This window comes from Petaurus breviceps, unplaced genomic scaffold (genome assembly GCF_028583685.1).
Source record: "Petaurus breviceps papuanus isolate PSGF00001 unplaced genomic scaffold, PetGlider_PUasm1.0 131, whole genome shotgun sequence".
NCBI classification, from domain to species: domain Eukaryota; kingdom Metazoa; phylum Chordata; class Mammalia; order Diprotodontia; family Petauridae; genus Petaurus; species Petaurus breviceps.
Window position 1 is genome coordinate 490,613 of NW_027185674.1, and position 14,459 is coordinate 505,071.

General features: G+C 44.2%; 1 protein-coding gene across 7 annotated transcripts in view; it reads right to left on the reverse strand.

Annotated features, from left to right (window-relative positions):
• Nucleotides 1-14,459, reverse strand: part of MAPK4 (mitogen-activated protein kinase 4) — a 241,106-nt gene that overhangs the window by 71,586 nt on the left and 155,061 nt on the right. For 5 of the 7 annotated variants that reach the window (XM_069104190.1, XM_069104199.1, XM_069104213.1 and 2 more), the window contains 2 exons: nucleotides 1,826-2,544; nucleotides 936-1,506 (listed from right to left, as the gene is read on the reverse strand). The exons of the other annotated variants lie outside the window; for them this stretch is intronic. In XM_069104190.1, coding sequence (XP_068960291.1) covers nucleotides 936-1,484 — 549 coding nt within the window. In that variant the 5' untranslated portion in view covers nucleotides 1,485-1,506; nucleotides 1,826-2,544. The remainder of the gene's footprint in view (nucleotides 1-935; nucleotides 1,507-1,825; nucleotides 2,545-14,459) is intronic. 7 annotated transcript variants of the gene reach the window in all.

The following is a 14,459-nucleotide window of genomic DNA, read 5'->3' on the forward strand; positions in this document are numbered from 1 at the left end:
CGGCCAGGTGTTTCTGGGTGGGTGCTAAGTGTCTGAGCCCGGGATTCGATCTCCAGGTGTTCTCAACACTGGAGCCGGTGCTCTTACTTGCTGTGCTACCTGGCCGCCCCCAGGGCTTATATATTTTGATAACTGTGTTTCGCTTTGTAATCCCACATATTTTATCCTAAGCATTTAAACACATTATTCTGATAAGAGGTCTATAGGCTTCACTAGACTGTCATGACATACAAAAAGGTCAAGAAACCCTGGTCTTATCTAATCCCTTCACTTTATAGATGAGGAAACTGATACCCAGAAAGCGACTTGTCCAAGGTCATTTCACTAGTTGGTGGTATAATCAAGACTTGATTGCATGTCTACTGACTCCAAGTCCAAGTCCTAATTATCCTGCCTTCTAAGACCAAAGTTAAGAACACAGAGCCATCTGTTTTATATTGTTCAGGCTGCCTGGACCAATGATCTCTTGAGATCCCCTTTGGTCAAGAACAGCCTGCTCTCTTGATATGGTATCTGGCATGACTTCAGAGGCTCCATGCTTTAAGGGTCCCCAATGTTTTTTCCCCGATGAAAGAGATAAGCACCACAATTTTAGCATCATAGCGTGTTAGAGCCAGAGAGGAGCTCAGAAACTCTCTCACTCACATCCTCCTTTCCCAGAGAGGGGGGTGATCTGTCTGAAGTCACACAATGAGCTATTAGCAGAACAAAAACCAGAACCCAGATCCCTTGCCTTGGAAATACAGCGCTCCCTTCTAACAAAGGCTGAAGCCAATCTCTGCCAATCCTCCGAAGAGTCAAGAGTTGGCTGAATGAATGACACGGACATGAAGTACTCAAGAAATCCTCCCTGGCACCTCTGAATATTCCCATGCCATGCCCCACCCCTCCCCGTAGGCCCTCTCAGCCCCAGTTGCAACCCCAGCCAGAGGTACCTTGTGAGAATAATGCTGATCCACAATCCTCGCCAAGCCGAAGTCTCCGATCTTCAGCACGAGATCTTCTGTGCTGATGAAGATGTTGGCCGGCTTCAGGTCCCTGTGTAGCACATTGGCAGAGTGGATGTACTTGAGCCCACGAAGCAGCTGGTACATGAACAGTTTGGCATGTTCCTCAGCCAGTGTGCCCTGCTCCAGCAAGCGAGCTAAGTCTGTCTCCATATACTCCTGGACAATGTAGGCCATGTTAAACTTAAAAAGTTCTCCCTGGAGGTCAGCCCCCTTGGGTCCTAGGACCTCATACACCTTCACAATGTTGTCATGGTCCAGGCGGCGGATGATCTTAATTTCCCGTAGAGCGTGCTTCATGCTCTGGGCATCGCTCATGGCAATCTTCTTCACCGCCACCTTCCGGCAGGCCTGGCTGTCTGTGGCCGAAAGCACTAGGCCATTGACGCCAAATCCCAGGGGTCGAAAGTCGACAAAGCGCCCGCCAAGGTCATAGCCATACATATTGGCAATGCAGTCACCCTTCTCAGCCATCATCAGCTCAGTGCTGTGGGGCTACCTGTGTGAGAGAGGAGGGAGAGGGAGAGACCAAACTCAAGCCAGAGTCTCCACTAACACTGCTCATCCCGTTAAGTCAAGCATCTGGAGGAAGGTTCTGTCCCAGTGACTTATTGACCTCCCAATGCCCAGACACAACAGGGGTATGTGTGCTACTCACTGGGGTCAGGGAAGATAGTTTCAAATAAGGTCAAGAAGAAGACTTTTCCTCACTCTCAGCAATCTCTGTGTCTAAGTGGTTCAAACTTCTTTGAAATAGAGCACCTTGGTGGAAAGTACCAATGTATTTGTAAAGATGAACATCCATCTAGAAAACTTACCATAATTTAGCTGGGGGTCTCTTAAACTCCCGTCCTTGAAGTAAGAGCTTCGGAAAGAGTCTCTTTTTAAATCCTTTGTTAGTTACAAATTAAGCGTTCCAGTGGAGAGGGTCCTCTGCTCTGCAATTTGGGGACTATTTTGGTGATGCCTTAGGACTTTAGGTTTTCAAAAGTTTAGTGGTAATTCAGCCTTCGGCTACTCAGTGGCTTCTTTCCATGCCCAGAAAATTCAAGGCATTGACTGGCACAGCCAACTCTTGGGGCTTCCACCCAAGTGTTCAAATTCAAAGCAGGAAGAATGGCATCAGTGGAGAATGCTGGAGAAGCCTAGGCTGTAGCTGAGCTCAATGACCAAATGCTAGGCAAATCCTGGGACATTCAGACTCCTTTCCACAGCTTCAGATGAGAGCAGCTTGGGCAGCACCCTCTCTCACCTCTTCCTACTTGCTGCTCTCTGCTTGGCTCCCAATTCCATTTCCAATTAGATCCAAGACTCTCCTCCTAACTGCAGCATCTTTCAGACTGAACCTCCCCGGAGTAGCAACCTTGGGTAAATTTCCACACTCTGGCTTCTGACACCTTCCCACTCGCATGTCTTTTGTTCATCAGCCCAAATGTTATTTGATCCGTTGAGGAGGTTCAAACACTGCCCACTAGTGGGCTTTCTGGTATAGAGCAGGCAGTCTGGCTAACTCAGATGCCTGTTCACAGCTCTTCTCCTGGAAGAAAGGAAAGATTGATTGGTTTGATAAGACTATCAAATGGCAAGCCTTTTATGTTAATTCCTGTTCTCTGAAGGTTAACATGAGCAAAGCGGTAGGTGGGAACCATCAGCCCTGACCTTTTGGAAATTCATTAGTTATGCTCTTCAAACTCACACATATCAGCCCTGCTCCTCAGAAAGGGGATAAAAAGTAACTCACTGCAGACAGAAGTCAAAGGAGCTGCACTTTTTTTCTCCTACACGTTTTCCCACCTCCCTTCTTTTGCAAACATTTGAATGCCTGAAGAAATTATTTCCTCTAGACTGAGATCTAGTTAGATTTATGTCTTTTGCGAGCTTTTCTATTTAGATGGTATAAATATATTTGCCAAATTATTATTATTAATAGTATTTGCATAATATTTTAATTTTTGCAAAGCACATTACAAATATTATCTCATTTTATCCTCATAACAACCCTGGGAAGTAGGTGTTATTATTATCCCTATTTAACAGAGAGGAAAAACTGAGGTAGGCAGAGCTTAGGTGACCTGCCCAAGATCAGACAGCTAGTAAGTTTATGAGGCTGTATTTAAACTCAGTTTTTGGGCTTTTTTTTTCTGACTCCAGACCCAGGGTTTTATCCACCAACTTGAGAAAATTCTGTTGTAACTGTAACAAACAAGACATTCTCTGCTCAGCAACCCAGAACAAAGACCTTTCCATGATACACTTGGGCTGAGCACACAGCACTCATTGCTTCTGCAGTAAGTTACAGTCTCCGGCTGTTCAGTCCATCGAGCAACAATGAAGTCACCAATATCACCCCCCGGTGGCCACTTCTCAAATGGGAGATATAGGAGCCAGAAGGGAAAAGCCTTGTGGAAGGCTACCTGGACAAACCTAAATCTATAAAATAGCAGCAAAGGTCATAGCTTCTAAAACACGAGCAGCTGTCCTGGGGCCAATAAACCCCGTGGGATCAGGGAGAAAGCACATACACCAGGAAGGAGTGATTATGTAGTCAGGACAAAGGAAGGAAACAGGACAAGGCAGCATTTTATTGAATAACCACTGTGTTAATATAACCTTGCACAGATCTACTAAAATAAATACTGATAGCTGGGCAGAAGTGGCATAGAGACCATCTCTGATGAGTTCTTTTGCCTTTAACTTTGTCAGCCCACTCCCACTCAGATGGAATGAGCAGCAGCACCATTATGAGAAATAAACCAAGAGAAATAATCAAGTAAAACAGGAGCCAGCTCTTAATTCTCTAAGATTAAGGGTAGGAAATAAGGAGCATGGGGAAGATACAAAAGGCAAATAATTTTCAAAAATCATTTCTGTTTGACTTTCAAATGCATTTACATGGGAATATTGGAACAATATCTTCTAGAGGTTCTTTGAAAAATAACAAGTAATAACAATGGCAAAAACAATATGAGGGGGACAAAGACAGGAGCAAAAAGCCAAAGTCACCAATTGTACCTTCCCCCCTCAAGTGTCACTTTGACAGACATTGAAATATTAAGGCAATTTACATGGACTGTGTGGATAACTGCCAGGGGCATGATGGGAGATGTAAGAAATTCACTGAAATAACCCATGAGTCAATAAAAAGAAAAGATCTTGACAGCCATGATAGGTCTTAACAAGCCTTGACAGGTCTTGACAACTGCATGAGTGAGTCTTCTGTGTCAGTCAGGTATGGTGTGGCCTTTCTAACAAAAGGGCTGAAAAGGTATTGATTAGCACACAAGCACATTGGCCTAGGCCAACCTCAAGAGAGGGATAACACTCTCCCTGTCCCACCTAGAGAGGAAGCAACAGCATCGGGGGCCAATGAGAGCTCCACATGACTAGCGGAGAAGTAGCAAGTGGATTCAGATACAGATGATGATGGAAGAGGATGGAGTTTCGACAGATGATGGCTCTGAAGGCAAAGGAGGGTGGCAAAGGCAAGGGACCCTTTGGGACCATGCCACGGGAGCCCCATCTGGGAGAGCCAAGAAGCAGTTAAGACCCAGCAGGTTTCTGGGACACAGAGGTTTGAGAAGTGTCATGGCCACAACACAATCTCACTGGAGAGTATCCAGAGTCTGCGAAAAGACTGTTCCTCTTTGTGCATTAGAGAACTGAAGATGAGTCTATTGCTCAATTATCCATTATTAACTTGGGTTTTTTTGTCCCCTTTAAGTATTTTGTTATTTCATTTATGGATTACACCTGATCTGTTAGTAGAGAATCACTGGATGGGGGCTTGAACTATATTTTCATTAGCTATGATTATCCAATATACAAGCAGGTAGGTGGCACTGTAGTGCATAGAATTTGGGGCCTAGAGCCAGGAAGATTTATCTTCCTGAGTTCAAATCTGGCCTCAGATACTTACTAGGTGTGTGACCCTGGAAAAGTCACTGAACTCTGCCTAAGTTTACTCATCTGTCAAATAAGTGGGAGAAGGAAATGGCAAACCAATCCAGTATCTTGTCAAGAAAACCCAAAATGGGGTCATGAAGAGTTGGATACAACTAAAAACAACTCAGCGACAACCCAATATACCCCATCCCACGCTTGGGGTAATGAAGGGTTTCAGAGTCACCTGGGACCCACGCTACATTTTTGTTGTCATTGTTAATTAGGATACAGAGCTAGAAGCAATCTTAGTAGTAAGCCAGTTCAATCCCCCCATGGAGTCCAGGGAAGGTAAGTGATTTGCAAAGGACCATGGATCTGAAACCTGATCCCATGACTCCAAATACAGTTCTTTCTCTTCTGCCATACTGATTCCCATTTACATATTCATATATTTCCTCTAGTCAGGAACCTTTAGTGGCTCTTCATTGTCTACAAAATAAAATAAAACTGATGATCCCAGTTTGGAAGGCCCTTCTTAGGCTGACTCCACTCCAACCTTCTTCATTATCAATCTTCAGCGTTCTACAGCGAATATATATATATCTATACATCTCATACCTAGAATGGACTAATCCCCATTAATCCCAATGCCTCCAATGTCCTACACACACACACACACACACACACACACCTTGATGTCCCTCCTTTTTCAAGGCTCAACTTGAGTGACCATGCAGCCTTCCTGGATTCAAACCTACTGCTCCACCCTCCTACCTTCCCCATCCCAGTGAATATCCAGTTGACCAGAAATTTTGAGGTAGAAGGACTGTTATATTCAACCCCCTCCATTTACAGGTGAGAAAACTCAGGCCTGAGTCTTGCCCAAGGGCATGTTGGCAGTGAGTATCAGGGGTAGGTTTTGAACCCAAGTCCTCAAACTCAAAGAGCCAGCATTCTCGTCTTCCTCAGGTGTCTCATAGCATTTGTCTGAGTGTCTGCTTTGTGCCCATCTTCCTCCCCCTTGTGCCATGGAGATGTGTACACCTTTACTCCCTTTAGAGAATAAGCTCCATGAGGGCAGGCCTATGTTGTATCCCCAGCACCTATCTTTGCACATGGTAGACACTTAATAAATAAGGGTCTTACAATTCTTTAAAACAATCCTTTGAGGTACATAGTTCAAGTATCATCCCATTGATACTTGAATCAATGATGAGGAAACTAAAACTTGCACCTGGTTAGTACACATCAAAACCACACCAAGAATTTTGATTCCAAGTCCAGGGTTCATTTCATGCAATGCACACTTCAACGATTTTACTAAACATTCATTAGACCTAATAATAAAATAATTTTAAAAATCTGGATGAGAGAGTTGGGAAAGACCATCTAATCTAATTCCCTCATTTGACAGGTAAGTGAACTGAGGCTGAGTGGGGACTTTGACTAAACAAAGCAGTAGCTGGCAACAGCTAATTGTTGACAGTCAGGCTAGAACCTCCATCCCCTGGCAGACAACTCCGGGCCCTCTCTGCTCTAACCTGTTAACAAAGCCACACTGGGAAGGCCCCGAATCAGGAGAAGCTAGGAAGCTGCTGTGCTTTCCCATCGACTTCTGTCTTGGGAATGGGAATCATCAGCCTAACCAGAGCTGATTTAATTCTTTAAGCATTGTTCTTGGCAGGGAAGGTAATTAAGTGTTTCAATTCCTGCTGATTCTGCCTCTCAACTGAGAAAAGCCATAATTCAGGCCTTCCTCATGTTCCTAATTGGTTTCTCTGTCTCTCATAGCTCCCCTTCTCTAATCGTCTTCCTCATAACTGAAATAATTATATTCCTAAGGCCTAGGTCTGACCTGTCACTCCCCTACTCAAAAACTTTCCATGACTCCCCATTGCCTACTGGATAAAATACAGCCTCCTTATCCTGGCATTTGAGGCCCTTCACAATTTGACTTCCTTTCCATTTCTGTATCGTACCAGTACCTGTCATACATTTTTCCAGACTCACCCTGTTTGGCTTCACACACTCTTTCTAGGAGACAGAGCTGTGAGAGGTGTCTCAGATGCACGTATGTACAGAGGACTACCAGCTGTTCCTCAAATCGCCCTCCTCTTTTCCACGGTTGTGTACTCATGAGTGATACTCCATGCCTAGGGCATTCTTCCTTTTCGACCTGTTGAAATCCTTTCAAGGCCAAATCCTCCAGAAAGCTCTCCCTGATTTCTTACCTCACTATTCCTCCAGATAAAAGTAATTTCTTCCTTGGAAGATTTTCCCGGAGACCTTTGTCTCAATTTCTCTTTTATCCCAGTCCCATTTCACCTTGTATCACACTAATTTTTGCATACATCTTATACTCCTCTCCCCTCTTCCCCCCGTTCTGTGCTGCCCCCCCCCCAGTGAATTGTAAAGTCCTTGTTTGCAGACATTGGTGTTTTGTTTTTGTTTTATTTCATCTTGCTTTTAATCTATGTGTCCCCAGAGACAATGAGCCCAGCACCTTGCATGTACCAGGAAATGAGAAAGAAATGTTTTTCAAATTGTTGAATTTTGCTGACTCAGTTCAAAAGGAGAGAAACTTAAAACCTCCTTCACTTCCCACTCCTGCCTGCTTGGCTGCAAACAGAGGCAGGGAAATGACTGAAATCAAAGCTACAGAAAAGGGAGATGCTTCAGAGATGCTATTGGTAACAGGTAACCCAGGAAAGTAACAGTGTCACAAGCCAGTCCAGAGCCACATGCCCAGCAGACAGGACGGAGGGCACATCACTCATCCGCATACCACTGAAAGACAATATTATGCATTAAAAAACCAACCAAACAAACGAAACCCGGAGACGCCTTCCTCCCTTTCCTTGGGATAAAATACCCTATTCTTCGTGAAAGTGTGCTTGTATGTTCCTCATTTGGTTATTAACATTTCTTGGGCAGAGATCATCAAATCTTAGCCCTGGTTCCCTTCGAGTCTCTTGTGTGCCTCCCACAAGCTGCCCTTCCCAGAATTCCTCAGTCTTAGGGTTCTCCTTCTCTGATGTTGCCCCAGTTTATCCGGTGTATCTCTATGTGTTACAATGTTATCTCCTCCGTTACTCTGGGAGCTCTCTGAGAAGAAGGGATCGGGGAGGGGCTACTTTTCTTTTTTTTGCATCCCCAGTACTCAGCACAGTGCCTGGCACACAGTGGGTGCTTAATAAATGCTGACTGTCCACTGAACACACTTCATACACTCTCCATCTTTGACAACACAACTGCACTCCCTGGAATGCCTTCCTAGCTCCTGGTTTAACCCAAGAACCACCTAATCCATGATTCCCATACTGCCTCCCCCCATCCTTCCACTCCTATGCATCACTTGTTTGATACCTGGAATCATAGAATCTTAGGATGTAAAGGGACTTCTGAGGCCTCCCAGTCCAGACCCTATCCAGTCAGGAATTCCTTCTACAACACATCCTACAAGTGATCATTCAGCCTCTTTAAAGGCCTTTAGTGGAAGGGAAAACACCCCCTCCTCATTTAGCCTCTTTGACTTTGGGACAGCTCTAACTACCAGGGAGCATTTCTTTACGTCTTGCCTAGATCTGTCTCTTTGTACCACTTGCTTTTAGTACAACCAACAGGGGTCACCCACAATGAGTCCAATTCCTCTCCCTGACAGCCCTTCCAATACTTGGACCGATCTGGGGTTTTCCATCAGTCAGCTCTTCTCCAGGCTAAACACTCCCATCCTTGTAGGACACATTCTCCCGTCCCCTCCCTGGACTCCCTGTACTTGCTTTCCTCCGAATATGTTCCAATATCCTTCCTTAATTCTGTGCCAAGAACTGGACTCAGTACCCCAGATGTGGTCTATCCAGGGTGGAGCACAGGAGAACTGTCCCCTCCTTCATTCTCAACAGGATGCTTCCATAAATGCTAACTCAAGACATCTTGCTTTGCACCGTGAGTTGTCTTCATATGTGTTCATCATGCGCCTCCAACCAACCTCCAAGCTTATGGAGATCAGGCTCCACACCTTATTCTTTTGTAGCTTTTACAGCTCAGTGCCTTGTACACATTGATCTGTGAGAAATATAGAGCTCCGTCGCCTGCTCTCTGCTCCCTAGGGCTCCCTCTTATAGTCAGGGGCTTAGGGAAGCACACACTCTCTAAGGCTGATAGGGAATCATTTGCCACAGTGCTCTTGATAAAATCAACTGCATATAACCTCATGGGATCAGGACACAGGCCCCTATCCTGTACTACTGCATAACTACAGTTGACTCTTACCATTTCTCTGTTCCCATTTGGATTTGCTTTGACATTTCAAATCTCCAAACTGGGGATTATCTAGTTCAACATCTACCTGTGAATCTTATATTTAACATCCTTGACAAATGATAGTCCAATTTCTACTTGGAGATCTCCAGTGATGAGGAGTTCATTACCTAACCAAGGTAGCCCATTCCCCTTTTTTTTACAGCTTGAATTGTTAGGAAATTTTATCTTATGTTGACTCAGAGGAGCCCCAGAATGCATCCTACTATCACAAACAGAGCTATTCTCCCACCCCTTTTATTGACTCATTGCCCCTTATCTCTTCCTAGAGCCCCTGCCTTCAAGCTCTTCCCATTATTCCCTTTGGAGGGGTCTGTGTTGAACCCTTTACCATGCCCTATAGCTTACAACTTGAATACAGCTTGTCAACCTAAAATATTCTGACTGATCAACAATCTAATCAGTAAACACACACCAGGCACTGTCCTAGGTACTAAGTTTACATATGAGGGTGTCTGCCCTAAAGGTGTTCACCAGATGTATACCTTTGGCTCTCTGGTGACCAAGTGTCAGGAACCCATCTCTGTGGGCTGTGGCCCATGGAAGGGACCACGTCGTCTAATTCTATAGAAGACAGACTGGGGCCCAGAGAGGTTGTATAGTCAAGTAGTAAGTAGCATGATTTGAACCCAGGTCCTCTAACTTTAAATCCAACATTCTTTCCACGATATCATTACTCCCTCTTTTCTCTCTAAAACTGGTAAACCTAGTGTTCCAGCAGAAGGATGTCAGAGGATGGCACTATTCTGTGGTACAGTTTTCTACTTCCAACTTGATGGATTTTTATTCACCAGCCTGAAAGAGGAAAGGGCCCTAAGTTCAACTGGATATTCATCTTGATGAATAAGGAGAATGGGTGTAAAGTTCCCAGAGGACTTCCCAACTTTCTTAGCTCCCTACTCAGAATTGCCTCTAATAAAACTATCAACAGAAAAACCCAGGCCCTAAAACCAGCCCAACACTTGTGCTCCGTTCCTGAATCTGTTTTTTCATTACATTTCCAGCAAGACTGGACCAGCTTGCTCACTGGGAATGCCAATCCCACTTTCTCACAGGCTGCCCCTCTCTTCTCCCACGTGGCAGCCGATCGAGGAGACTAGATGGTATGAACTGTTTTTTTTTTTTTTCTGGGTTTCTATGGGTCTATTTCATTCCTCTGTGTGTTGAGGCATCTAAATTTCATAGCTCTTCCTCTGACCTTCCAGACTTCCCTGCCTCACCCTGCTGTTTACTTTCATCAGAAGTGACATCTCCCTCTGAGGCAATGACATTTCACAGACATCTTCCGGGCAGCTTTCTCCTGAAGAATCTTGAGAACTTACAGACCTGTTCTCAGGGCTCTTGAGCCATTTGTTTCATGGCTTAAAAATCATGTGCAATCTTAGCTGTGGAAAGAACCCTCAAGGTCATCTAGTCCAGCCCATACAAGGCCACATTCAGGGCCTGCCCCTAGCTGGCTCCTTAAGCAGACCAAGTGGGTTTCAGAGCAGCTCTTTTCCATTCTCTGCCCTGTTAAGCCACGTCTCCTGCTTCTTTGTTAACGGCCTCATGCCTCAACCCAGACTCTTTGCATTAGGCAGCCCATGTATCCAGAAACATTACTGGCTCAGGACTTTTCCCTCCTCCCTCTCTTCACTAAGTACCCCTTGATTCCTTCTCTCAGCCCCCTCAGGTCTCTACTTTCCAAGGTCATACTTGGTCAATGTACCATAGGGGTTTAATGTGTTACATCTTCTGGGGGAACAGCTCCATTTTAATAAGGGCCCCTCTGGCAGGAACGATGCATTAAACTAAAGTAGCTTAGAGGTCCTGAGAATCTTAGGCTGTGCTTGCTGCCTCCCCTACCTTGGAAAGTACAGAAAGTACAGGCTTTTTTGTAACCAAATCCACCTACTCCATGAAGTTTGGAACAGTTCATGGTTTCTCTATTAACAATGTCTAAATTTAGGTGTTGGCTTATTTTACTTTTCTATCCCTCAGTTTCTACTTTTGTAAAATGGGTAGTACTGAAGAATTGTTGGATGCTGGTGAGGATAGAGGGTTGGCTCTTGGTCGGACTTTATACTTTTATCTTTTTCTGTCTTCCCTATCCACCTCAGCACTAAAATTGCAGGAGCTTCTTGGGCAGGATCCACACCCACGTCACCAACCTTAGTCTTTAACAGCTCCCATTTTACAAAAGTAGAAACTTTGGGACAAAAATATGAAAGAAGATGACATCACCATTTAGAAATCATCAACAGAGAAGCAATAATCTCAGCTCCTCGGGCTGTTCTTCTTGCCAAACATAAATGGATTTAGGAGAGCTGGAACAGATTTTAGAGATCTTCTGATACAACAGCTTATTTTACAGGTGGGGAAAATGAGGCCCAGAGAGATGAAGTGATGGCTTAGCATCACAAAGACTCTAAGTGGCAGAGTCAGAATTTGAATTTAAGTCCTTTGAACAGCTGTCTGTTTTTTTCACTATATCTCTGTGGTCCCCTTTCCTTCAGCCTTCAACCTTAGCTAGATTAGTATTAGCAGTATGCAGAGAAGGCCCATCTCAGAAACAACTGAGTATGCCCAGGGCCAGGGAAACTGCTAAAATGTGACTTGCAAAGAGTCCAAGAAAGCTTCTTGGAAAGGGGTGGGGTGGCAGCTAGGGGGAAAAGTAGAAAGAACACTGGCCTGGGAAATCTGGAGTTCAAATCCAGTTTTCCCACCAGCGGAGTGACTTTGGGCAAGTCACATAACCTGTTTGCCCCAGTTCCCTCATCTATAAAATGGGCATAATAATAGCTTTTACCTCCCAGAGCTGTTGTGAAGATTCAGTGAGATAGTAATTGTAAAGTACTTAGCACAGTGCCGGGCACATTATCAGTACTATAGAAATATTAGTTGTTGTTATGATGATGATGATTGCTTGTAGTTACCAAAGAAGGAGAGGAAGCTGCTGAAGTCTGAGTCCCTGGAGAGTCTAAAGTCTTGAGTCCCAAGTCTGGCCTAGCATCTCGGGAATGTGCCTGGATGGAGGCACTGGGGCTAGTTGCTCAATAACATTCTCATGGGGAGAAAGCTTCAGCTAATTTTTTTTGTTGTTGTTACTTTGTGGAAGGGCAACTGGGGTTAAGTGACTTGCCCAAGGTCACATGGCTAGTAAATGTTAAGTGTCTGAGGCCACATTTGAACTCAGGTCCTCCTGACTCCAGGGCCAGTGCTCTATTTACTGTGCCACCTAGCCGCCCCTAGCTAATTTTTTAGATGACTTGAAGGTATCTGTATGAACCATGCAAAGGTGTCTTAAAATCACTTGTTGGGGAGGGAAGGGGGTGTTTTACGCCTGATATAAACAAAATGATAGGAAATCAAACCCCATTTTTAGCCTTTTACCTATACCTGATGAAGTCTTAGGACACTGAGCATGCTGTGGGCACCATTTTGTAATCCTTGCTCTTCCACTAGTTTCAGTGCCCTCCTCTGGAGGGTAGGAGGGAGAGGAGGGGAGCAAGCCTTTGTTCTGGAGGAAATAAAACCAACCCAACCCTCTCATTCTAGTACTTTTCTCTCTACCCCCAATCCAGAAGGAGAGCAGGGCTTGTGGATAAAAGCAAATGGGATGTAAAAGCCAAGGGAAAGGATCCCAGCATCCCAAACTGAGAATCAGTCTATTTAGGGTGTGCTGGGTAGTCTAAGTGTGAATTCTAACCAAGTAGGGAAGGGGAAATGGGGAAGAGAAGAAGTGGGCTTTTTGCTGTTAGAGATCAAGGGAAGATCCTTTCTGACATTTTTGTTTTGGCAACTAAAATTTAAACTGACATTGTGAGTTAGTTTCTAAATGGCTGGGATCTGTCCATGTTATGGAGAACCTTTTTCCTTCCAGAAATCCAGGGCTTTAGTGGACAGATCCCAGACTCTAAAGTTAAATAATAATAGCTGACTATCTTATATAGTTTTGAAGATTTACAAAGCACTTGCCTCACAACAACTCCATGAGCCGGGTAGTTCAAGGTAATATTATTCCCTTCTGATAGACAGGGAAAGTGAGGTTTAGAAGTGAAGTGACTTAGTTACATGTTAATAAGTGGTTATAGCTGGGTCATCAACCCAGGGCTTTTGGTTCTGTCCATTGTACTACACTTCCTGAAATGCCAACTCCATGAAGCAGTTGTTCTCTTGGACATAAGATCCAAGAGCTAGAGCTGGAAGGAATATTAGAGGTCATCTGGTCCAATCTTCCCTCTCTGCTTTTTCTGATGAGGAAACTGAGGCCCAGAGATAAACAATGAACATCAATAGCTATAGCCCACATAAAGCCAACTCACAGTGCACTGGATAGAGCACTGGGTTTGGAGTCAGGAAGATCTGAGTTCAAATGTGACCTCAGACACTTACTAGCTGTATGACCCTGGGCAAGCCATTTAACCCCTATTTATTCCAGTTTCTCTTCCATAAAATGGAAATACACTGGAGAAAGAAATGGCCAACCACTCCAGCATCTTTGCTAACAGTCAGACATGATTGCACAACTGAACGACAATAACAAATAGACTACAGAAACGAAGACTCTTTTGGGGTCCTCAATGACTTTTAAGAATATGAAGGGCCAGCTGTTCTCAGCAATACAATGATCCAAGAGAACTCTGAAGGACTCGGAGGAAAAATGCTATCCATTCCCAGAGAAAGAACTGATGATGTCTGAATACAGATTGAAGCATACTTTTTTTTAACTTCATTTTTCTTGAGGGTTTTTGGTCTATGTTTTCTTTTGCAACATGACTAATATGGAAATGTTAAAAAAAAAGAATGTAAAGGGATTCTGGGACCAAAAATGTTTGAGAATGGGTTGTTCAAACTAATAATACAGTATTTTTTCCTCTGTACTCCCAGATCCTTCTCTTCTTCCCAAAGATATTGGGGCTGAGTCCCTATCCTAATAAATTTTCCCTAGATCCAAGTCACTTAGGCACTAACTCACAATGTAAGTTTAAATTTTAGTTGCCAAGGCAATAATGTGAAAAAGGGTCTTTCCTTGATCTCTAACAAACAGCAAAAAATCCATTTCTTTTCCCCATTTCCCCTCCCCTACTTGGCTAGAATTCACACTTATACTACCCAGCATACCCTAAGTAGACTGATTCTAGGTTTGGGATGTTGGGATTCTTTTCATTGGTTTTTATTTCCCATAATGACTTCAACCAACTGCTTCAGATACAGCAGTGTTACACACACACACACACACACACACACACACACACACACACACACACA